General features: G+C 42.0%; 2 protein-coding genes across 3 annotated transcripts in view; both read right to left on the bottom strand.

Moving 5' to 3' along the window:
• The window catches only part of stxbp3 (syntaxin binding protein 3), a 37,206-nt gene extending 32,842 nt beyond the window's left edge, over window positions 1-4,364 (bottom strand). Inside the window, exons 1-3 of the mRNA XM_089000958.1 lie at window positions 4,264-4,364; window positions 1,456-1,505; window positions 1,190-1,271 (exon numbers count right to left, since the gene is read on the bottom strand). Coding sequence (XP_088857084.1) covers window positions 1,190-1,271; window positions 1,456-1,505; window positions 4,264-4,309 — 178 coding nt within the window. The 5' untranslated portion in view covers window positions 4,310-4,364. The remainder of the gene's footprint in view (window positions 1-1,189; window positions 1,272-1,455; window positions 1,506-4,263) is intronic.
• A 3,638-nt stretch (window positions 4,365-8,002) lies between these two features.
• On the bottom strand, window positions 8,003-17,227 carry LOC148895356 (uncharacterized). 2 transcript variants are annotated; one of them, XM_089001508.1, is made up of 3 exons: window positions 17,098-17,227; window positions 15,678-15,856; window positions 8,003-9,553 (listed from the first exon to the last, which is right to left on the bottom strand). In XM_089001508.1, exons 1-3 carry the CDS (start codon window positions 17,225-17,227, stop codon window positions 8,864-8,866), a joined length of 999 nt encoding a protein of 332 aa, XP_088857634.1. In that variant the 3' UTR covers window positions 8,003-8,863. The 2 variants fall into 2 exon arrangements, with proteins under 2 accessions (XP_088857634.1, XP_088857633.1); XM_089001507.1 differs by lacking the exon at window positions 17,098-17,227 and having other exon boundaries at window positions 15,678-16,079.
• Between the last annotated feature and the right edge of the window lie 5,707 nt (window positions 17,228-22,934).

The following is a 22,934-nucleotide window of genomic DNA, read 5'->3' as shown; positions in this document are numbered from 1 at the left end:
GCCAAAACTGTCAAGTGAGGAGGTGAACGACGGAGTTGTCCATGTGTATGTTAAAGTCCCCCAGAATAATTATATTTGGTGATAGAGAGGAGAGATGGGCGAGGACAGCAGAGAATTCCTTTAAAAAGTAACAATGTGGTTTAGGAGCATAGTAAACAGTGGCTATGATTGTGGCAGGAAGGTCCGGAAATTTGACAGACAAGGCATTCAAATGAGAGTGTTTCCGGGATTGAGATTTGGAGGACTTTTCAGTTCTCACGGTAAAATATCGCGAGACCACCTCGGCAATCCAAGAGGCGAGGCTTAGAAAGGTAAATAAACGCCAGGGGAGTTGAGTCGTTCAGCTGGGAAAAGTCTCCAGAAGTCTCAGTAAGGCAGAAAAAGTCAAGCTCACGGTCACTGAGGATGTCTTGGATAAGACAACCCTTTCCAGTAAGCGAGCGGACGTTGAGGAGGCCGAAGTTGACGCTGGTGATCTTGCCATTTCGAGGGGCATTAGCCGATCCAGCTGGCTAACACACGGTGATCCACGAAACGGCTGTTTCTTCTGTGTGGCCGACAGAAGGATGACCACAAGGAGGTGATGCCCTTTGAGCCATCGAGGTGAAGGCCCCAATGAGATCCACGGTGAGAGTACCTCCGGAAAGGGCGACGAGCGATTTGAAGCGAAGTGGAGAATCGCCGGCGGCAGGCTCGTTCACGGGAACGGATCTTCAGCAGCTACGCCACCATGTACTGCAGCAGTCCAACGGGACGGCGGAGGAACGACAGAGTATTTCACAGCAATATCACCCAGAGACAGGCAGCGGCCAGGTTAACACTCATCAGCGGGTACAGGTAGGTGGAGATGATCGTGGCCTCGCCTGTGATCCGGACAAACGACTGGAATCATGAGACGATTCGACGGCCAATATGGACTGGGATCGGACTGCAAGTTCTTCTGGTCATTCTCCGGTTCTTCCAGCGGTTACAGCAACCATAAAAAGCTAAAAAGAAGCTCAAAATAATTGCGGGCGAGCAGCGGCAGCCAAAACGCGCCAGTGTACACTCGACCCGGAAGTGATTTTTGAATGAGAGACACTTTGAGACAATCTTGTATGGATTTAACAGGATTTAAAGGTACAAGTATGTCAATCATGTCTTGATTGTTAGATTTAAAATAAACAATACAACCTTTTCAATGACTTACTTGTTATTTTCTCTGACATCAGATCAGACATTTTGCAGCATGATGACAAGAGCCTGGTGGTAAAGTGGTCCAGAATCAATATCTGAAGAGAAGATTAATAGGAAGTTGATGAAACTGCAATTTGATGGTCATTTCAATTTCAGGCACTATTGAAAAAATATATCAGGGTTTAAGTCAATAATTGAGAGGACCTCTACAAAAGAAAAAAAGGAACTCGTTGGTTGTCTTCATAAAACAAAACTAAGCCAAAGTGAAAGGTTGCCTACCTTCCATACTTCTGATTTTCTGCAGTCTTCAATAATTGTTTCTTTAATTCCTATGAAAAAAAAACATGTCAGATAAAAGTTAGGTGATTGTTGTTTTCAGGAAAACATTTGGGAGCTCAACTCAACTGTATTTATAGAACACTTAAAAAAACACCACTGTATCCAAAGTGCTACATGTGGAGCAAAAATAATTCAAGGTCAAGGTCATTTCTATTGTCAAATATGTTCTGTGTACAACATTCAGCAGAGATGACATTCATTTCCTCTCAATCCTCAGTGAAAACGTGGTGCATTAAAATACACACAACTACAAATATTCATACAACAAATAATAATTCAATAAACTATCAACAAAGACAGTAGAAAGTACAAAAACAGTTCAACTAAAATAATAAAATATGTCTTAAGACGAGCTTTATAGATGAGCAGTGAGAGTGCTAGCTGAACATTTCAGGAGAAGGTTGTTCCAAACAGGGGGAATAGCAACGAAAAATGATTCCCTCTAAGCCACGGCTTAGTTCTCGGTACCTCCAAAGGTATCTGGTCTACAGACCTGAGGCACTGGGCAGATGCATGAGTGAGGAAGACCTCAAAGTGTTAAGGTGGGGCAAGGCCATTTAAATATTTGAAAACAAAGAACAGGATCTTAAAAATAAGTCTAAAATGTATCAGGAGCCAGTGTCGGGATGCCATAGTAGGAGCTATGTTGTCCCACTTACGAGTGCCAGTCAAGAGACGAGCAGCAAGCAGCATTCTGGAAATGCTGAATGGAGGATTAGCTGACTCCAAAGTGCATTTCAGTAATCTAGCCAGGATGTAACAAAGGCATGAATTACTGTTTCAAAGTGCTTTTAAGAAAGAGAGACTTTACTGTCGCTAGCTGTCTCTGATGAAAGAAGCTGGATTAACCAATTTGCTGGTCCAATTTAAAAATTATGATAGAGACTAGGACCCAAACTACAAGGGTCACTAGGACAAATCACCTTGACTTCAGTCTTCTTTTTTATTGAAATTCACGTTGACATTGCATGCTCTCCCTGTGCCTGCGTGGGTTTTCTGTGGGTCTTGCGGCTGCCTCCCACATTCCAAAAACATGCGTGGCAGGCAGATTTGTTGGCACTTTGTTGTAATGTACGTACAACAAAGTGTAAAAGTGGTAAATATGAAATCACTGACTGTAATTTACAGTGATGTAGAGATAAAGAGTAGGTCCGTGCAGTATTTTGTGTGTGTGTGTGTGTGTGTGTGTGTGTGTGTGTGTGTGTGTGTGTGTGTGTGTGTGTGTGTGTGTGTGTGTGTGTGTGTGTGTGTGTGTGTGCGCATGTGCTCTCGTTTATATGTGCTTATGGGGACAAAAACCTGTTAAAAAAAACACACACATATGTGTTTTTATGCTTTCTGGGGACCACCCTTTGTGAAACGTTTTTTATGTTTTCTTTATGGGGACCAGGTTTTTGTCCACATATAAACGAGAGCACACGCGCACGCACACACACACACACACACACACACACACACACACACACACACACACACACACACACTTGCGTGCACACATTTCAGAATCAGAAAACCTTTAATAAACCTAAATAACCTTTTGTAAATTTCTCCACTGTGAGACTAATAAAGGCATATCCAATACAATCCAATAGTCCCACAATTGGAACATTTGCAGTCCACAGCAGCAATATGAAAGGGGGTGGGGGGATGAAAAGATAAAAAAAAACAAAGTATTATAATCATAATAGAAATGTCACAGGACTGAGATGTATACAGTAACTATACAAAAATGTTTCATAAAGAACTACACATAGTGCAAGTATTAAAAATGTGTTCATTGTCTGACACAGTCGAAACAAACTTTCCTGTTCTCCGTCAATGACGATTCCTAAAACTATTCCAAGTTCTAAATGTTGAAATTAACATGATTTTCAGACAATTTTTCATTGCATTGACTTAAAATACAAAAGGTTTAGTTTGATTTCATGTCGGATAATGTGTTTTGGGAGTGCAGTGTGTCAGAATTAGGTATCACTATTGGTCATTTTTACATTCAAACACACTATAATTAATACAGTTGGAATGCTACACTCTCAGTGGACGTCTCAACAAAGTATGTTATAATTAGGGTATCTTGAAATACAATTCTTGCGAGTGACTCACGGGGAAGTTTAGTTAACTATCATGAAATTATTGGTTGAAGAAGCGTACCTTACATTATTATTTGTAGATGGCATAGAAGAGATAAAAGGTCTAGGGATACTGACTGGCTCCTGTGTCAAACTTAGAATCGACTTCGAATTACTGTACTTATATATACATTTAAAGTCATTATAATTTTATTTGTGTTTTTTTTTTGTTCTTGTCTTTGTGACGGTAAAGTATCCTTAAGAGTTTTGGAAGGCGAGTATAAATAAAATTTATTATTATTATTATTATTATTATTATTATTACTATCATTATTATCATTATTATTATCAATTTCGGAAATCTCTTTCACTGTTCATGAAGACGACACGAGGTGTGGCATCAAACTAAAATGACCCAGTTACGTAGTGACCACCTTGGTCAAAAACGCATTGCATTTACTCATAAAGTTACTAGATTGCCAAGAATCAGAATAACGTCTCGTTGCTTCACTGTTTAAATGCCTAGTTGCTGTGAATATTGACAGCTTAACTGTCACTCGCCGGTGCAGTCACAAAGGAAGCAACTGGTACTTCGCTGAAATGTCTACATCACAAAGACATTTCGATATACTCTGTTTAAAAAAAGACAAGGAACTATTGGCTCAAATATCGAACTTACTTTTCCAAACTATTGTTTTTAGTCCGTTCTCTGGACTAGTTGCCATCTTGACTTTTTTTCTTTCTTGCGCCTCCTGGCTGCTCTGTGTGAGCGGCGGATGAAGCCAAATTTTACGACTTCCGGTAGTACTTCCGGTAGCAATGAGAACGAAGACTGCTGGCAACTTTCACGAGCAATATATAGTTCAGTTTTCTTCACTCAAACCTATTTCAATACTATACTATTTCAATAATTCAATTTGAATTGCATTTTGGTCGTCCTCTATTGTTTTTACAATACTTATTCTAATCCTTACGACTTGACCCGTCAGGGGTCGCCAAAGTCTATCATCCAATTCTAAAATCAGGGGAGACCATCGCCACCCCACCCTTTGGTACAGTAATAATAATAATAATAATCCATTTCATTTATAACTTGAACACATTCACACTGACCTCTCATCCTTGAAAACATTTCTTAAAACTCTCATGTTCTGCAATGTCTTTGACATCTTTTACTTTCTTTCACCAGTTATTTACAGTAAAGTCTCGTTATATCGATATCGGATATATCGATAGTCCCGGTTATATCGATACTATTTCTATGCACGCACGGAGAAAATTACATGCAAACAGGGTCGGATATATCGATAGTCCCGGTTATATCGATATTTTTTCGGACTCCCTTGAATATCGATATAACGAGACTTTACTGTACATGGTTTTTGTTTTTCGAAATGGGTTTGTTTTAATACGTGCGTATTATGCTTTAAAGCAGGGTGGGCAAACTATGGCCCACGGGCCAGATCCGGCCTATTGGTCTTTTTAATCCGGCCCGCCAAAGGTTGGTACACAACTGAGGTTCGATGTGAATGACGACATTAATTTCATTTTGACTTGTAATGAAAGCATTTCAACACTGGGAGGCGCATTTTGTTGAATGTGCAGAGAACAGGGCGGAAGGAGGAGACGAAGAGAGAAAGAAATGTTATTCAACCGAAGAAACTCGCTCTCTATAAAACGGGAAACGTGCTTTGGCCTGCTATTACTTATAATTGGATTCAAAACAGTGGCATGTAAGTTAATGTTTATTGCAGTGATATTTACTTGAATTCTGAGTGTTTTTAATTGAATTAAATTACATTTATGTCATGTAGGTCGTGGTAGCCAAACGAAGAATAGTAATTACCATGGAAGAGAAAGTTTATCTGATTAAACAAAGTGGGCTACGCAGAATGAAACTTCAGGAGACACTTCGAGTCAGACTCAAATCTACATGTAACTGGCGCCAATACTGTAATTGGTTGCCATGACAACAACAATATAATTTGGGCTTGTCGTTTTGTAAAGCTGTTTAATGTTTCTATGATAACCTTGATATGTATATTTGTCTTAAAATCATCTTTAATACTTTATTTATAATACTTTGTCTTGATCACTTCCGGTTCCATGTCACATGTTTTGATGTGGGAGAGAAATCTGTCACGTTCCGGCGGCGACAGTTGCAGCTGACGAGCAGGAACGTTGGGGATAGGTGGTGGATCACTAAGCAGGACAGAGGCGTTGGTGCAGGCAACAGATTTATTAACAGAAATAATGACGAGACAAACAACGTTAGTGGGCGAGCGGCGGCAATTCCACCCAACCACACTAACTAACAAAATAAAAAGGCACGCGAGGGTGCAAAAACAGCCTACGACGCGAGGCAATAAAATACACGCGATTGTGGCTAGAATAATATCCTCGGGCGAAGCAACTATGTTCTGAATATACATTCAAGGTATTGGCAAAGCGTGAGGCGAAGTATCTTCCGACGCTGGGTAAGTGCCAGCGTCGGGTTTAAATGTCCCGCAGTCAGTAATGAGGGAATTGACAGCAGCTGGCGTCAGCTCCGCCCAGCTGTCAACTCGCTCATGACAGTACCCCCCCCTCAACGGACGCCTCCTGACGGCCCACCCGGTTTGGACGGGTAAGCCTCATGGAATGCCCGCAGGAGCGACGGGTCCAGGATCCAGGCCCGAGGGACCCATTGACGATCCTCCGGCCCGTAGCCCTCCCAGTCGACCAGGTACTGGATGCCTTTGCCCCTGCGCCGCGAATCCAGGATCTCCCGCACTGCATAGGCCGGACCTCCGTCCACCATCTGCGGGGGGGGGGGGGGTGGAATTCCACCGGTTTGAGGAGAGAGACATGGAAAACCGGATGGACCTTCATGGAGGTGGGCAGCCGCAGTCGGACCACGACCGGGTTGATGATGGCCTCCACGGTAAAGGGTCCCACGAATCGCAGCCCCAACTTGGGAGTGGTCCCGGCCAGCCATAGGTCCTTTGTGGACAACCAGACCCTCTGGCCTACGGCACACTATCTTTCCACTCCCATATAAATAACTTAACCCGATCTGCGTACTTCCAACTACGCAATATCAATCGTCTTTGCCCGTCTCACTCCTCACACCACTGCTATCCACGTTCACAGTCTTGTCACCTCCCGGATTGACTATTGCAATTGACTTCTCTTTGGTGTCCATCAAAAACTTATCCACAAACGTCAACTCGTCCAGAATTCTTCAGTCCGGATCATCACCAGAAACTCATCCTTTCAGCACATCACCCCCGTCCTCCAAGAGCTCCACTGGCTCCCGGTCAAATATAGAATCAACTTAAAAATTATTCTTTATACATTTAAAGCTATCCATAACCTTGCCCCCCATACCTATCTGACCTTTTTCAAATTTATATTCCCTCTCGTTCCCTCAGATCCTCTTCCTCCCTCCACCTCTGTGTACCCTTCTGCCCGTCTCAGCACGATGGGTGACAGAGCCTTCAGCTGCTCTGCCCCCAAGCTCTGGAACTCTTCGATTCTCTTACCACCTACAAGTCCAATCGCAAAACCCACCTGTTTAAAACTGCATTTTCTGTGTAGCTCTCTCTCTTGTTTCTATTTATAATTGTATTTTATTTATTGTATTCTATTAGTGATTGTATTTTATTTATTATAGTACCTATGCTTGTCTGTGACTGTAAAGTGTCCTTGAGAGCTTTGCAAGGCGCTTAAAATGTAATGTATTATTATTATTATTATGATAATAAACTTGAGCAAAACGTGTAAAATGGTCGACTAGCACACACACGTATTCATAACCACCATTACATTTGTCATGATGCAAAAAGTCAACAGAGACAACTTCAAAAGGCTGAGTGGTCACAATATTAGTGAGAGGGGCTCTGGTCTCACGGTTGGGCTTTTTTTTAGACACACACATTCTCTCAGTACATAGTCCTCTATTTCTTTTTGCATAAAGGGCCAGTAAAAATGAGAGAAAGAGTCATCTCTACACCATGGTGGCCCATTTCATCATGCATCTTTTTTAACACTGTCATCTTGTGTTTTTCAGGAATCAGTAGTTGGGTTCTGTTTGCCGTTTTTCTGTATAAAACACCTCTGTCATTAAAGTGTCGATTGTCCCATTAACTCACAAGACAAACAACTTCAGTACAATGTTTTCTTAGTTCAGTACCTAGCTGTTTTGTCTCTGCCAGTTTGTATCGAGTAATCTGTCCTATAATGGGGTAAATCTCTTGATCTAGCTCAGGGGTGTCAAACTCATTTCACATCGCGGGCCACATACGGCCGAGGGCGCCGTCTGTAGCCAGGCTGACAGCGCGGGACCAGTCCACTCCAACTCTGTCCAATACAGCAACGACAGAGCCGAAAATGTCCTCGGCTGTTGTGGTGTCCATCATTGGCACCAATTTGTCAAGTGGGCCGGACCATTAAAATTCAACGTCAAAGTCAAGTCAAGTCAAAGTCAGCTTTATTGTCAAATATGCCAAATTATTAAATATTGTCAAAATTATACCATACTCTGCTAAAAATAGCAAAAATATCATGTCTTTCCTTTGTTTTGGTGTAAAGAAGCATAAGAACATTAGGAAAATATTGACATTTAATGAACTATCCTTTCACAAAACATTTCATGAAACACCTCATATTTCCTTAGACAAATGTGCAATTTACTTTTATGATTTACAAATAGGCATTGCAACTGATCCCACTGATTGTACGAAGGCAGAAAACTTTAATTGGTACTGAAAAATATAGTCATGCACTTTAAGATTAAAATAGACTTTTAAAGAAAGGGAATTTTAAACCACTTACACATACACATATAAAATCTAAATGTAATCCCTGCGTACACCTTACAAACTAAGGAGAGTGATTTTAAATGTGTAATGAAGAAAGTGTTCACCTGTCCTGTAAATCTATAAACTTCATACATGAAACATACATACACATACAATACATACTCTCCCTACCAAAGATGATGAATCAGAATCAGAATACCTTTATTCGTCCCGCAATGGGGAAATTTGCAGTCCACAGCAGCAATTGAAGAGGGATGGGGTTGGGGTGGGAGTGAAAGGATAGAAAACAAGATATTCTAAGCATAACAAAATAAAAATGTCAACTGTATACTGTGCAAATGTAGATGTGCAAAAACCGTTCTATAAACAAGACTGTACATAGTGCAGAATCAAGAAATGCATTTAGATATATTGCAACAACCCATATTTACAAGTGTCCAGTTTTTTTTTTTGGTTTGTTTTTTTTTTCACATGTGGTCATTGAGAATTGTGAAGCCTGACAGCAGTCGGTAGGAACGAGCGGCGGTACCTCTCCTTCTTGCAGCGCGGGTGTAATAGTCTCTGGCTAAAGGAGCTACCCAGAGCTGTCAGGATGGGCAGGAGGGGGTGGGAGGGGCTGTCCGTCATAGCTTTTAGTTTAGCTAGCGTCCGTCTGTTGCCCACCTCCTCTAGAGAGTCCAGCGAGCAGCCCACGACAGAACTGGCCCGCTTGACAAAGCGCTCCAGTCTTTTTCTGTCCCGGGTGGTGATGCTGCCTGACCAGCAGACAATGCCATAGTGGATGGCTGATGCCACCACAGAGTCATAGAAAGTCTTTAGGAGTGACCCCTGAACTCCAAAAGACCTCAGTTTCCTGAGGAGGAAGAGGCGACTCTGTCCCTTTTTGATTAGGGCATCCGTGTTTGTTGTCCAGTCCAGTTTATTGTTGAGAGTAACACCCAGGTACTTGTAGGAGGTCACCCTCTCAATGTCCGAACCCTGGATGTTCAATGGTGCAGGAGAGGATTGTTTCCTGCAGAAGTCCACCACCAGCTCCTTGGTTTTGCCGGTGTTGATCTGGAGGTGATTCTGCTGGCACCAGTCCACAAAGTCCTTTGTCAGTCCCCTGTACTCCCTATCGTCTCCCTCTGTAATGAGGCCGACAATAGCTGAGTCGTCAGAGAACTTCTGAAGGTGGCAGGTTGGGGTGTTGTAGTTGAAGTCCGAGGTGTAGAGGGTGAAGAGGAATGGAGTGAATGGAGGAATGAATTATTATAAGGCAACCCAGATAAATATTTTGGTCAATATCTGTAACCCATCATATAGGGTGAAATGGAAAGACATAGAATGCCAGATATCAAGTGATATTCCATTGCAATCAATTATTGGAGACCCCGGATTAACCAATTATCTTAAAAGTGTCAACCCTTGGATCAAAACTTCAATCAAGGTGTGGCAAGGAATATTAAAACAAGATAAAGACAATAGCCCATATTTACTTTTAAAATGGATCGGATTTGACTCTGATTTCATACCATACAGAACGGATGCAGGCTTTCAAAAATGGGTTGGAAAAGGGATAAAGATTTACAGAGACCTCCTTGAGGAAGGAGGGATACGACAATTCCAAGACCCGAGAAACAACTATGGACTGAGTAACTATGGACTTCTATAGATATCTTCAACTAAGAATCAGAATCAGAATCAGAATACCTTTATTCGTCCCGCAATGGGACACTACTAAGACACTACTTAGAGAGAAACTTACATAAAGGATGGGTCCAACAAAGTGGTTTCGGTTTAATTAAGATATTTCTATTAACATGCATGTCAAAACCCGGAAGAGGAATTATATCAAAAATATACAGAGTTGCAGGAATTGGAAGGAGGAGAAACAACATATATAAAGCACAAGTGGTCGGCGGATGGAGGCATTACAATACAACAGGAAGCATGGGAAAGAACAATAGCACAGCAATGGAATTGTACATCTGCCCACTCTTGGAAAGAATTTGGGTGGAAGAACATCATCAGATTTTTTAGAGTTCCGGCTCAAGGGCATGCGCAAGGATTAAGTACAGCTTGCTGGAGATCCTGTGGCAACAACAAAGCTTCACATTATCATGTTTTTTGGGAATGCCCGGTCATCTCCAAATACTGGAAAGAAACAAGAATGACAGTGGGTAGGATTGTGGGAAAAGTGGTTCCTCCAACCTTCGAAGCCCTGTATCTGGATTGGATTGACTGATTGGATTGGATTTTCCTTTATTAGTCTCGCAGTGGAGAAATTTACATTTCACAGCAGCAAACTTACGAAAGAAATGAAAGTAGAAACTGGGTCTGGAATCTGATTTAATTCTTAATTCTGCCCAGAAATACATATACAACATCGTGCTGTTAGCATGCAAGAAAACAATCACGCGGAGATGGCTAACAAAAGAACCCCTAACAGTCAAATACTGGATTAAGGTGGTGGGTGAAATTTATGAAATGGAAAACTTTACTTTCATTCGTCCGAGGCGAGCGTGAGAAATTTGAGAGACTATGGGATACCTGGGAACATTTTACAGCAACCTAAGTGCTTAAAAAGATATTTAAGTTAACCTATGATCCCCAATCCACTCAAGATCAAAATTGTTAATGATTGCTATTATAATTACTATTATTCATTATTTTTATTTGTATTAGATGAAGATGAAGCCATTTTACAAATTTTGGACACAACTTATCCGGAGACGTCGGTTGTCCTTTAATGCTTTAGTTTTAGTATATCCGGCCCAAACACGCCCTGCGGCCCCTCTGTCAAATTTTAGAACCCATTGTGGCCCGTGAGTCAAAAAGTTTGCCCACCCCTGACCTAAACCCTGGTTGGAGGCATCTGTATGTAAAATGAAAGGCTGTGCGAAGTCAGGAAGACCTAAAACTGGTGGTTGAACTAAATAGTCAATTAGCTGCTCTAACACTCAGTCAGTGTTAGAGCAGCTAACTCTCATCACTGTTATGTCTCACTTTCCATTTTTTTGTTTGGTGCTGCTGAGTCTCAACATTCAGAGGGGCTTTAAGCAAATCATACAAGGGGCTAGCAATACAAGAGAAATATTTGATTTATTGTCTATAATAGCTTAATAGTCCCAAAATGGCTCAAAGCTCACCGACAGTGCCTGGCTGCCTGTTTTTCAGGGCACGCACTGCTGCTGTATCTGCCAGGTCCATCCTGCTCCCTTCAGCAGAGACAATCCTGCTGAGGTACCTCACTTCCGGTTTGAAGAGGTAACACTTTCGGGGTTTGACTTTTATTCAATTTTCTCGGAGATGTTGCAACACTCGTCTGATGTCCTCAACGTGGTTGTCAAATGTCCCGCTGAATACAAGAATGTCATCAAGACAAGGGACACATATTTCGTCCCGTAAACCCTCCAGACATTGTTCCATACACCGCTGGAAGGCTGCTGGTACATTCATGAGTCCAAACGGGATTCGAATCCATTCATAAAGTCCCCAAGGGGTCACAAAGGCGGCCAGGTGTCGGCTCCCTTTGGACATGCCTTATTCCAGGTGTGATAAATAGTAAATAGTCTTTCATCTCTCTGTACAGTTGCTTTGGTACAGACAGATATGTATTTGAAACTGGCTCTGTGTCTTGAAACAAAATGTTCATTTGCAGGTTTGTCACACACCCAATGTCGTCATCCGATTTTGAAAATGATGCCGATTCCTCTCTCAACATCTGCTGAACGGTCTTTCTTTTATCTTCGTCCAGACAGTTAAAAAATGGACAGATGAAGCAAAGTCGCTACAAGAATGATTAGACTGCACTGATTGGAGCGTCTTTGAAACTTCAACGAGCACATTGGATGAAAACACAGACACTGTAACATCATACATCAGTTTCTGTGAGGACATGTGTGTACCAACAAAGTCCTTCCGCTCATTCAACAACAACAAGCCATGGTTCACTCCCAAACTCAGGCATCTTAGGAAAAAGAAAGAATCCGCATTTAAAAGTGGCGATCGAGCAGTTTACAAACTCGCCCGAAACAGGCTGACGAAGGAAATTAACATCGCAAAGAAAAGTTATGCGGAGAGGCTTAGCAAACAGTTCTCCGCTAACGACTCTGCATCGGTGTGGAATGGCCTGAAAGCAATAACAAATTAGCGTTTACCATCCCCCCAAGCAGTGTACAACAATGGTATGGCTGATGACCTTAATACATACTTTTGCCGATTTGAAAAGGACACCCCCATTACCCTGGTCTGCCCACCATTACCAGAAACTACCGTATCTCCGCCCTCTGCCCTACAGATCCACGAACTGGACGTTAGACGGCTCTTCAAGCAGCAGAAGATCAAGAGAGCTGCGGGACCTGACAGAGTGTCCCCCACCTGCCTGAAAGTCTGCGCTGACCAGCTGGCTCCGGTCTTCACACAAATCTTCAACAGATCCCTGGAGCAGTGTGAAGTCCCATCCTGCTTCAAACAGTCTACTATCGTCCCAGTTCCAAAGAAACCCGCACCCTCTGGATTGAACGACTATAGACCTGTTGCTCTGACGTCTGTGGTCATGAAGTCCTTTGAACGCCTCGTGCTGAACCACCTAAAGAACATCACCTCTGCTAGATCCTCTTCAGTTTGCCTACCGGGAAAACAGGTCTGTGGAGGATGCAGTCAACATCGGACTGCACCACATCCTCGACCACCTTGACAACACAGGAACCTACGCAACGATCCTGTTTGTGGACTACAGCTCTGCGTTCAATACCATCATCCCAGAACTCCTCATGCCCAAACTTCTCCAGCTTGGAGTGTCCCCTCTGATCTGCCAGTGGATCCTCAGCTTCCTGACAGGACGGACACAACAGGTCAGACTGGGGAAAATATCATCCTCAACACGAACCACGAGCACTGGAGCCCCACAGGGATGCGTCTTCTCTCCATTGCTCTTCTCTCTCTACATGAACGACTGCACCTCAACGCACCCAGCTGTCAAATTCATAAAGTTCGCAGACAACACCATGGTCATCGGTCTCATCAAAGACGGCGACGAGTCTGCGTACCGACAACAAGTGGAGCAGCTGGAGCTCTGGTGCAGTCGTCACAACCTGGAGCTGAACACGCTCAAGACAGTTGAGATGATCGTGGACTTCAGGGAACATCCATCACCACAGCTACCCCTCACACTATCCAACTGCCTTGTGTCAACCGTTGAGCCCTTCAAATTCCTGGGAATCAAAGTCCCCCAGGACATGAAGTGGGAGGTCAACACCAACTCTATCCTGAAAAAGGCCCAACAGAGAATGTACTTCCTGAGGCTGCTAAAGAAGCATGGCCTGCCACAGGAGGTGCTGCAACATTTCTACACGGCTGTCATCGAAGCCATCCTGTGTTCTTCCATCACCGTTTGGTTCGGGGCCGCCACAAAAATTGACTAAATCCGACTTCAACGGACAGTTAGGACGGCGTAAAAAATCATTGGCACCTCCCTACCCACTCTCGAGGACTTGCACACTGCAAGAATCCAAACTAGGGTGCGGAAAATCCTACTGGACCCTCCGCACCCTGCCCACCACCGTTTCCAGCTACTCCCCTCAGGCAGGCGCTACCGATCCATGCGCACCAAATCTAAACTCATCAAATAAACTCATCTAAACTCATCAAATAAACTAATCAAATTTAAACAGCTTCTTCCCCCAAGCCATTAACTCTTTGAACTCTTTCAACAGTAGCCAAAATGGAACTCTATAGTGCCACTTAGCAGTTTTTTTGACGTCGATACTAGTGCAGCATGTTCTACCGGAAACAAATTCCTTGTGTGTTCTACATGCAGTAAAGTCTCGTTATATCGATATCGGATATATCGATAGTCCCGGTTATATCGATACTATTTCTATGCACGTACGGAGAAAATTACATGCAAACAGGGTCGGATATATCGATAGTCCCGGTTATATCGATATTTTTTCGGACACCCTTGAATATCGATATAACGAGACTTTACTGTACTTGGCAATAAAGATGATTCTGATTCTGATGAGACAGGTCAACTGGAGGGATGAAGCCTGTGGTATCCTGGACATGGACAACAGCTGAAGAAAGGTAAATATGTTAGCTGGGTAGACAGACCCTACTGACTGCACTGTACCAATAACAGTCTTTACTGGTAACCGAATGGTTGGTAGGGTTCTGGACACTAACAACTATCTTAGGGATAGAACCTGCCTTCACTGAGACCAACGAGTCACAAAACTCTCGGCCATCTGGCCACTGTGGGTTTTCACTTGGCTCAAAAATCAATGTAACATCTTCCCTAAAGGGCTTATCCTGTACTTTGCATTCAATACAAAGTGGGCTATGCCTAGCTATAGTGAATCTCTCATTTGTTGTTTTTACACGGTACTCATGCGCTTGTCCCACACTGTGAATGAATGTGGCTGCTTTATTGCGTTTAAGGTGGGGAAAAGCTAGTCTAACAGATTTCAAGAGCTATTTGTGTCTCATCAGAGAGGCTATCTAACACAAGACGCTCAATGACATTAAACCCTATGATAGTACACTGCTGGTGGTTACCTTTTAATACTAAAACTGGTATAAGTAGCCCTGAGTCATTAGCACGAAGTTTAAATGGTATCTCAAGCCACCTTACATAAGGCATATCTGTTCCATTAGCTGCCACAATATTGAGAGTATCATCAGGATCAATAAGCTCATTCACATTTTTTCAATGGCACATCAGGTAAGTTCGTTTGTTTCCATAACTCATCTACAGCACAGACCTGTGACCCTGAGTCCCAGAGTGCTTCAACTCTTTTGTTACCCAAAAAGCACCGAATAAGACATTTCTTTTCTACTAACTCCCTGACCGAATGTAATTTGACACACTGTTTCTTATCTGTATGTTTAACAAATGACTGCTTATGCCTCCTCTGGACGTGGCCACATGTGTGGGGCTTAAATTCCATTCTCATAGCACAACTGTAACACCGGCACCTATCTGTGTCTATGGTCACACCATGTCCCACTGAGGTGACCCTTTCTAGTTTAAAGCGTGTCTCCTGGCTGGGTTCCGTGCTTTACAGCCTGCTCTAAAATCTTCACTACTTCCACATTTAAAACAGTGCTGACAATACTATTCACCAGTCTAAATACAAGAATAACACCTGGGCTGAGGGCGACGGGGCATGTAGTACTGCTGAGGGGCGAACCGCTGCTGGAACTGTGCTGCCCCCCTCATCGGCCTGCGACCTGGTGCTGGGTGTTACTGCTGAAGAGCTGCTGGGGAGTGCTGGGTGTAGTAGTGCCTGGCTGGTGGATCTACCTGATATGGTGAATGTGGAGTGAAGACGACCTGTTCAGGATAGTTGTCAGGCAGGCGTTCAGTTCCTCCGCTGGTGGGCTGAGAAGTGGCTGTTGGTTTCTGAATAGTCTCTTTGATCTGGGACACTTCCGTCCGCAGATCCTTTAAAAGTATCATCTCTGACCTCATCTCTTTGATATCTGAAAGGAGTTCATACGGCACAGTATCAGTACTCTGCTTTAAGACTGTCTTCTTCCCGACCGGGGCTGGTGTGTCACCTAACTGGACAGTGTTTACCACGGTCACCCGCGGAGCAGCATTTTTCTTTTTTTCCTGTCGCTCTTTTTCATTTGCACATGCTATGATTAATTTCTCTAACAGTACTTCATCTAATATGGTTGTTAGAAGGAGGAAAGGTTGCATGTCACTATTTACATTGTCACTTTGTAACCCTGTCAGAATTGTGTGCAGCAATAAACACTGCACCAATGTAGGATCATACTTCAGACCTGATTCGGCCTCTTTATCAGATCAGATCAGAATCATCTTTATTGCCAAGTATGTAGAACACACAAGGAATTTGTTTAGAACACGCTGCACTAGTATCGTCGTCAAAAAAAACTGCTAAATGATGCAAAGATGCAAAAGATGCAAAAATAATCCTTTGACGAAAGTCCATGGCCCTCAGAAGAAAGTTCTATGGAGGCTCTTTTTTTGTGATTTTGCGAAGGTAGGGTGAGGTTCCCTTTCCCTTCGAGGTAGCTCCTCAACTGTGGACCCGGTGTTATGGCACGAACCACTGCATCGATGATTTCAGTCCCCTGGTTGCCTTTACTGAGCCCACCTTCTCTCTGTCTGACCAAACTAGGAAATGTGAGGTAATCTTTTTGTTCGAGCTCACCTATTTGTCCAGATATCTTGAAATCTTTGCGCCAGGGGCCAGTGTCTCGGGGCACTATGTTTCTCTTTCGCACTGCATCTTCACCTTTTACACATGGTTTAGCTACTCCTAGTTCAAAATATTTTATACTTTCAATCAAGTCCTTTACATGTAGCAAATCAAACATTCCTCTGTCTTCTAGCTCTAGTTCAGCTCTTTCAATGTAGTTTGATACAATATCAATTAGTTGTCCTCGAATCTTGCCTGTAAGGTGCTCTCTTTTCAGTCCAGATATTTGAATTTCAGCACATAACTCCAACAACTGTTCAACATTCAGTTCAAATAACTTGCTTTTGACACCCAACTGCAATTTCTCTAGGTTTGATTCCATTATCGAGAGGGTAGACACAGTTCAACTGGCCTGATTCACTTCATAGATTCCAGTGTCCTCTAGTGGTGGATGTGCGCACAGAGATGCAACCAGAGCACATGTTGAAAAAGCCACATAAACCTGCGTCGACTGGGTTGATTGAGGGATTTTCGACGCAAGCTTCTACTCACGGCTGGCAGACGACACTCGAGCAAATATCCCAGCGGTGCCTCCAAAATGTTGCGCTCTCCACTCCGGTAATCGGGGGAGATACGGTGTTGTGGGATGCCCCCAAAAAAACACAAGACAAGCGGTGTACATCTTGACTCAACCGTGGTTTATTTCAAATGCCCAGAGGTAATACAACGTATGCGCACAACAACTTCCTGTCCAACAATGTAAATCGGTCCGACACGAAACACTAAAGAAAGCTGTGCTTTCCTTGTTTTAATAAACATTTTAGATGTGTACTGTTAGGTTAAAATATTACAGGCTAATGTTAACATTAACAGTTACATTTCATCTTCTTAACAATTTTGAACGGAATTAAATATTTACCTTATTGCGCAACGTTATAACCTCACAATTGGCATGTTCGTTGTGAGAGAGATCACCAAAGAAGCCGGCAAGTTACTCACAGATTATTTATTCCTAACAAATTGATCTAATGCAGAATTCTGGGTCTCAGCTCCCTGACACAGAAAATATTTGTGTGCCCCAAATCAGGTAGAGAGACAAAAGACAAAAGACTGAGACTGAGCAGCCCAGATTTAAAGGTGTCCCACATGCATATTCAAATTTGTCCCACACAAAGAAATCAAGTTCCCATTTGGTCCTTCTGGCATCTGGTTCACGTATCTGCTCCCAAGGTAGTTCCCCGACTTCCAGGCGGGGTGCAAGGTAGATCAAAAGTTGCGTCCTGCCGAGTTAGTGTTTGGTCAGTTCCTTTCATCTGCGTTGTCCAGCATTTGGTTCTGTTGCCATTTCACACTTCCTTTGTGTCTGCCAGCCGGGTCCCCTTAGATCTTCTGGCAACTGAAACATATGTCTCCAAACACCACCTCTTTGGGGGCTTTGTTACCTATCGATTACAAGCAACGCAATATTGATACTGATCAAATTTACTATTTTAAGGTTTTATCTTGAACAATGTTTAATATATCTAAATAAATGTATCTATTTCCTTCATTCCCTCTCATGGCCTCAACCTAGAGGCCATCACTATAATTGCCTAACTAGTCGACTATACTAACCAAATAAGTGGGTGAAGCAAAGATAAAAACAATGAACAATGGGTAATACAACCAAATTAAGAAATGTGTCCAAATTGAAAAGAGAACATAGCAAAAATCTGATAAAATACAAATAATGAGGCATACCAAAATTAAAAAGATATAACAAAATTGTGGGATTAAGAAATATGACAATATTGAAATTAAAATATAACAAAATGTCATAAAAGCAACTCATGAAATATGACGACATTCCATTTCCCTCATGGCCCATTTCTGGGACCGCATTCACGTTATATCCTCTCAATCAACGGAACATCGACACGTCCATCTGACTCCATGACTTCTACTTGTGGCAACATTACATACTGGCCCCCCGGTGGGAGCGGTCCAACAGTTGTTCCAATCAATCGAAGAGTGAGGGTCATCTTTTCCCTCAAAGTCCAAATTCGTCAAAAGCCTTAGTCAATCGTCCACCAGGCGCTGTGTCGTTTCGAATGAAACTACAAAACCACAGTAACAGACATTAATAGGGACATAACATCACAGTTACTTGATGATTTCTTGGGAAAGCAGTCGTATCGTCTATTATCACTGCAACAGGCACACATCTGTACGAGACAAGGGAGAATCAACCGATGATGACAAAATAGTCGTGCACCAATCATGTGTGACATTTCCTACTTCATTACCCACAGCTTGTAATTTCAAACATGTAAAATTTTGTTTGGCCACTACCTTACCGAAACTTGGCTTGCGCTTGTCTGGTGTGGCTAGAAAAACAATAACATCATAAATCATTGCTTTTTAACAGCCATACCATCTCTGGCCTGTGTCCAATTAAACAGTTGTACTTCCAAATCCATATTATTTTTCTTTGCATTGAGCTTTGAGCAAAATTTGTTCTCCCTGTGTCAACTTCATTGGTGTGGTGATTTGTCCCTTGACTCGTACATTACCTCATTCTTGCACATGTCTTTCATACACTTCAAAGTCCTGTCTGGTCAGGTCAGTCCAAAGTCACTCATTCTGCACAGTTTAACAACAAAGGTCCCACAGACAAAACACAAAACAAAACGAACAAACATAATTTCCATTCATAAAAAATTGTATTGGGCAGGGCGAATGTACACCCTCCCTCTCTGGCCCGGTCGCTAGACCGGCCAATCAAGGACATATCTTCCGTCGATCTGAAAGAAGCTGGTTAGCACGGAACTCTTATATCATCCAATTTCTAATTCCGCTCGACTCTCTGACTGTCACGTGTGCCTATTTAACCTTCCCGCCAATTACACAATTACCGACTTGTATGCCGAGAAATCCTTCTAATATGTGCACAGCACCTAATTAATAATAACCATAATAAAAAAATAATCGCAATAAGTTACACTGCCTTAAGTCGTTACTATAAACTTCTTTTGAACCGGCAAATGTCACCACTGTTTGCAAAAGACAGCCAGAAGATCTTCGAACATGTGGCTATCTTAAGAAACACTCGTTTAACATTATCGCATCCCCAACATGTTGAATATGTTTTCGTTTGATCAAGCCCAATCTTATTGGAATTTGTCGTTAGTTTATGCGTTGTTCACTCCATATAAAAAGAGGGCCATCAAGCGGCCCACATCTAGCAAAAAAGAATCACCAGTGAATTGAACGAGTACAAGGCCACCTATAGTGTCCAGAAAAAGAAAGAAAAAAATCCAACTGTCCAAAGTTCCAATTAAAAATAAAAATCTAATTGACAAAATTAAACACTTGGTGCAATTAAGCACAATTTAACCCCGAGATGGCTGGATGAGAAATATTCCTACAGCATTCTGAACGTCTGGCATAAAAATCTGCCTGAAAAAATTCTGCGGAAAAAATATGTGCAAAATAGAAATTGTCGTCAATTTGAGAAAACAGCAAAAATTATACTTTTAAACATTTATACGATTATCAATAGGGGCTTTGTCATTCATCCCAAACCCTCAGTTGGGTGTGCCAAACTCTAGATGTGCAGGTGTATTTCACCAGCTTATGTGGCTTCTCGTGTCGGATCTCCTATGAAAATTGAAACGGAGATTACATTTTGTTTCCAAAGACATCAAGAAGCAAAATGCAGTGCGGATGTTTGAATTGTGATTCAGCAGCGTCTGTGCCGAGAAAATCATAGGATGCCAAGCCAGTACTGTTTCAAGGCAGAGTTCAGTGGTGTCCATCAGCTGACTTGTGCAATAGTCAGCCTTTTGTCAATAGTCCTTGTGAGCTGCAGTCTTGGAGAGTGTTCATTTGGGCTCTTTGACTTTGACTTCGAGTAGTCCATTTCTGCAGCAAATCGTGAGTCAGCATTCTCCAGTTCAGTGGACGATGTCTTTGTGAGGCCAGCAGTGAGCCTTTGAAATTGGGCAGTTTCGCACCCACGGAGCAGATGGGTGTCGTCCTTGTGGAGATAGCTTGGCTCGACAGTTCTTTGTGGAGGAGGAGGAGGAGTAGCTTGTTGATCAGAGGATGGGTGGATGCAAGTGGCTTGTGCATCTCACAGTCCATTGTTTTGTGTCACCACAAATTGAACAGCCAGCCTGGCACCAAATGACCTCTCTGCACATTACCACTTTCACACAATCAACATCCTCAGAGCACCTATGCCTTTGTGCTTTTGGTCAGATTTTCCAAATTAGACTTTTGCATGTTTTACAAATTTCCCAATGTGTGATGCAATTAAAAATAGTTCTCATCTTGTCTTCTTAAAAATTTTTGAAGTCATCCTGCAAATTGAATAATTTCTCAACCACCATCCTGGCTCTATTTGCGAATTGTCGCGGCTTACATCATCTGCACAAAAGCATAATGAATAAAAAAATAGTCATCATATTTTGCAAATTAACCTTGTACTCTTCAATTCAATTTCTCCACTGCAAGACTTATAAAGGTACATCCAATCAAATCCAATTCCATATCATCATCAAATTCAATATATATCGCATGTATGAATCATCTGTCCTTTGACTTCAGCGGAATAATTTGTCAGGTCAAAAATTATCAATAAGCTTATTCACTATCAACATTATAGAAAATCTATAAAGCTATTTTTCATGAAAAGGGCTCATAATTTCAACAGTTAAATTTCTATTACGTAATCAATTATTAGTGATTCTAGCAACATTTACCTTGCCCATTACCCCCAATGTGGGACGATAAAAAAGGCTTTCCGATTCTGATTCTGATTTGCCAATTCCTCCCAATTTGAAATAAATGTTCCTGTCATTCAGTCTAATTTTCATTCCTTCCATATATATTTTTCAATTGACCTGTATTGAGCAAATTGGTCATCCCCAACACACAGTGAACTGTGGTGGGGGGTGGGCGCAAAATCGCTTCTATGTGTTAAACCTCTCTTTGAAATTCTGTGGTGAGAAAAACCCTGATAACAGGCATCGTAAATAACTCTGACTTCTTTCAAAACAGCCATGGTCAAACCGTATACAAGACAAAATTTAGTTCAATCCAACTGCCAATAATCCTATATTTTTTATAAATTCACTCTTTCACTCTGTCGTCTCATACAATTTCTATTTCATTCATTCATCTTCCATGCCCATTTGTCCTCACGAGAGTCATGAGGGATGCTGGAGCCCATCCCAGCCATTTTCGGGCACTCACTCAGCATGGGGCCCTTGGAAGAGGACACTGACACACAGTGTGTCACATATACATACTCCACTCCATAGCACCTTCTGCGTTCCTGTACCTCAAAAAAAACAAACTCACAACATTAATGTCACAGAAAAAAAAAAAACATATCCAATCATTCGGCAATCATCATCACAATTACATAAAATTCCATTTTAACCTTGCGGGTAACTATTTTATATAGATTCTTATTCTCTAAGCTGGTCAGCAAAATCAAATTCTAACATTTTATTATTTACATCTCCTTAATTGTCTTATCAATAAGAGGACAATAGTTCTTTGGGAACTTCACATCCAAATTTGTTCATGTGTTATCGGACATAACTCTTTCAACTCTGATTATCAATCTGAATCCTTATTTAACAATGCTTCCAAAAGAGGTCGCGGAACTATACACACACACTGATATATTCCTCTCACTGTTATTTCACACATTCTTTCTCAACAAATCAGCGCCCACAGACAAACCCAAGCGCACATTTTCATTCAATTTTGTATTCGCTTGAAGTTGGATCACAAAATTATTTGCCCCGATCGCAGACAAAAATATTGGAATCCTGACTTCAAGGTGTTCAATTCTTTTAGTGACAACACTTGATCCAATCTAACAAAAAATGTTTTTGTGCCTTCAAATTCACTCCAGTTCAGCCTCTGTTTATTCATTTATTGGCTTATTTATCTGTTCATTCAGTCATCTGTCTATTAATTAATTTAGTTATTTATTTTACTCACCTTGTCATAACTTACCAGTTGATGTGTCTTGATTTTGTCTTCTGTCATTCTCACACCCTTTCCAGTTCACTCATCAATCTGTCAAAAACTAGTCTCTTGTTCCCTAAGCCATACCTATCCTCAACATTTGTCACTTTCTTTGTCCTGCTTGTTATCTCAATCACATACTTCAGCATCTGTTCCTGCTGCATCAAACGTGCCAACTTCCTCTTTCACTTTCTCTATGCCTTCACCATGCCGTGACTCTCGGCCACTTTTCCAATTTCAACTTTTACATTTCAACATACCTGTACCCGCTTTCTGACTTTCAATCTCCACATGCTCTTTTTACTTACAATTTTCCTCCAATAAATGTGACTATGAGACATTGGCGACGCTTTGGCGTTTCT

Source organism: Hippocampus bargibanti, linkage group LG07 (assembly GCF_051943395.1).
Source record: "Hippocampus bargibanti isolate YZ-2025 linkage group LG07, ASM5194339v1, whole genome shotgun sequence".
Classification (NCBI taxonomy): domain Eukaryota; kingdom Metazoa; phylum Chordata; class Actinopteri; order Syngnathiformes; family Syngnathidae; genus Hippocampus; species Hippocampus bargibanti.
Note: the sequence above shows the minus strand (reverse complement) of the source record. Positions and strands in the feature narration are given on the sequence as shown.

Coding starts and splice junctions, on each gene's coding strand:
- LOC148895356 (XM_089001507.1), bottom strand. CDS start 16,079: ATGCAACCTTTCCTCCTTCTAACAACCATATTAGATGAAGTACTGTTA. Junction 9,554..15,677: donor CTCCACATTCACCATATCAG/GTAGATCCACCA, acceptor TGCCACCTTCAG/AAGTTCTCTGACGACTCAGC.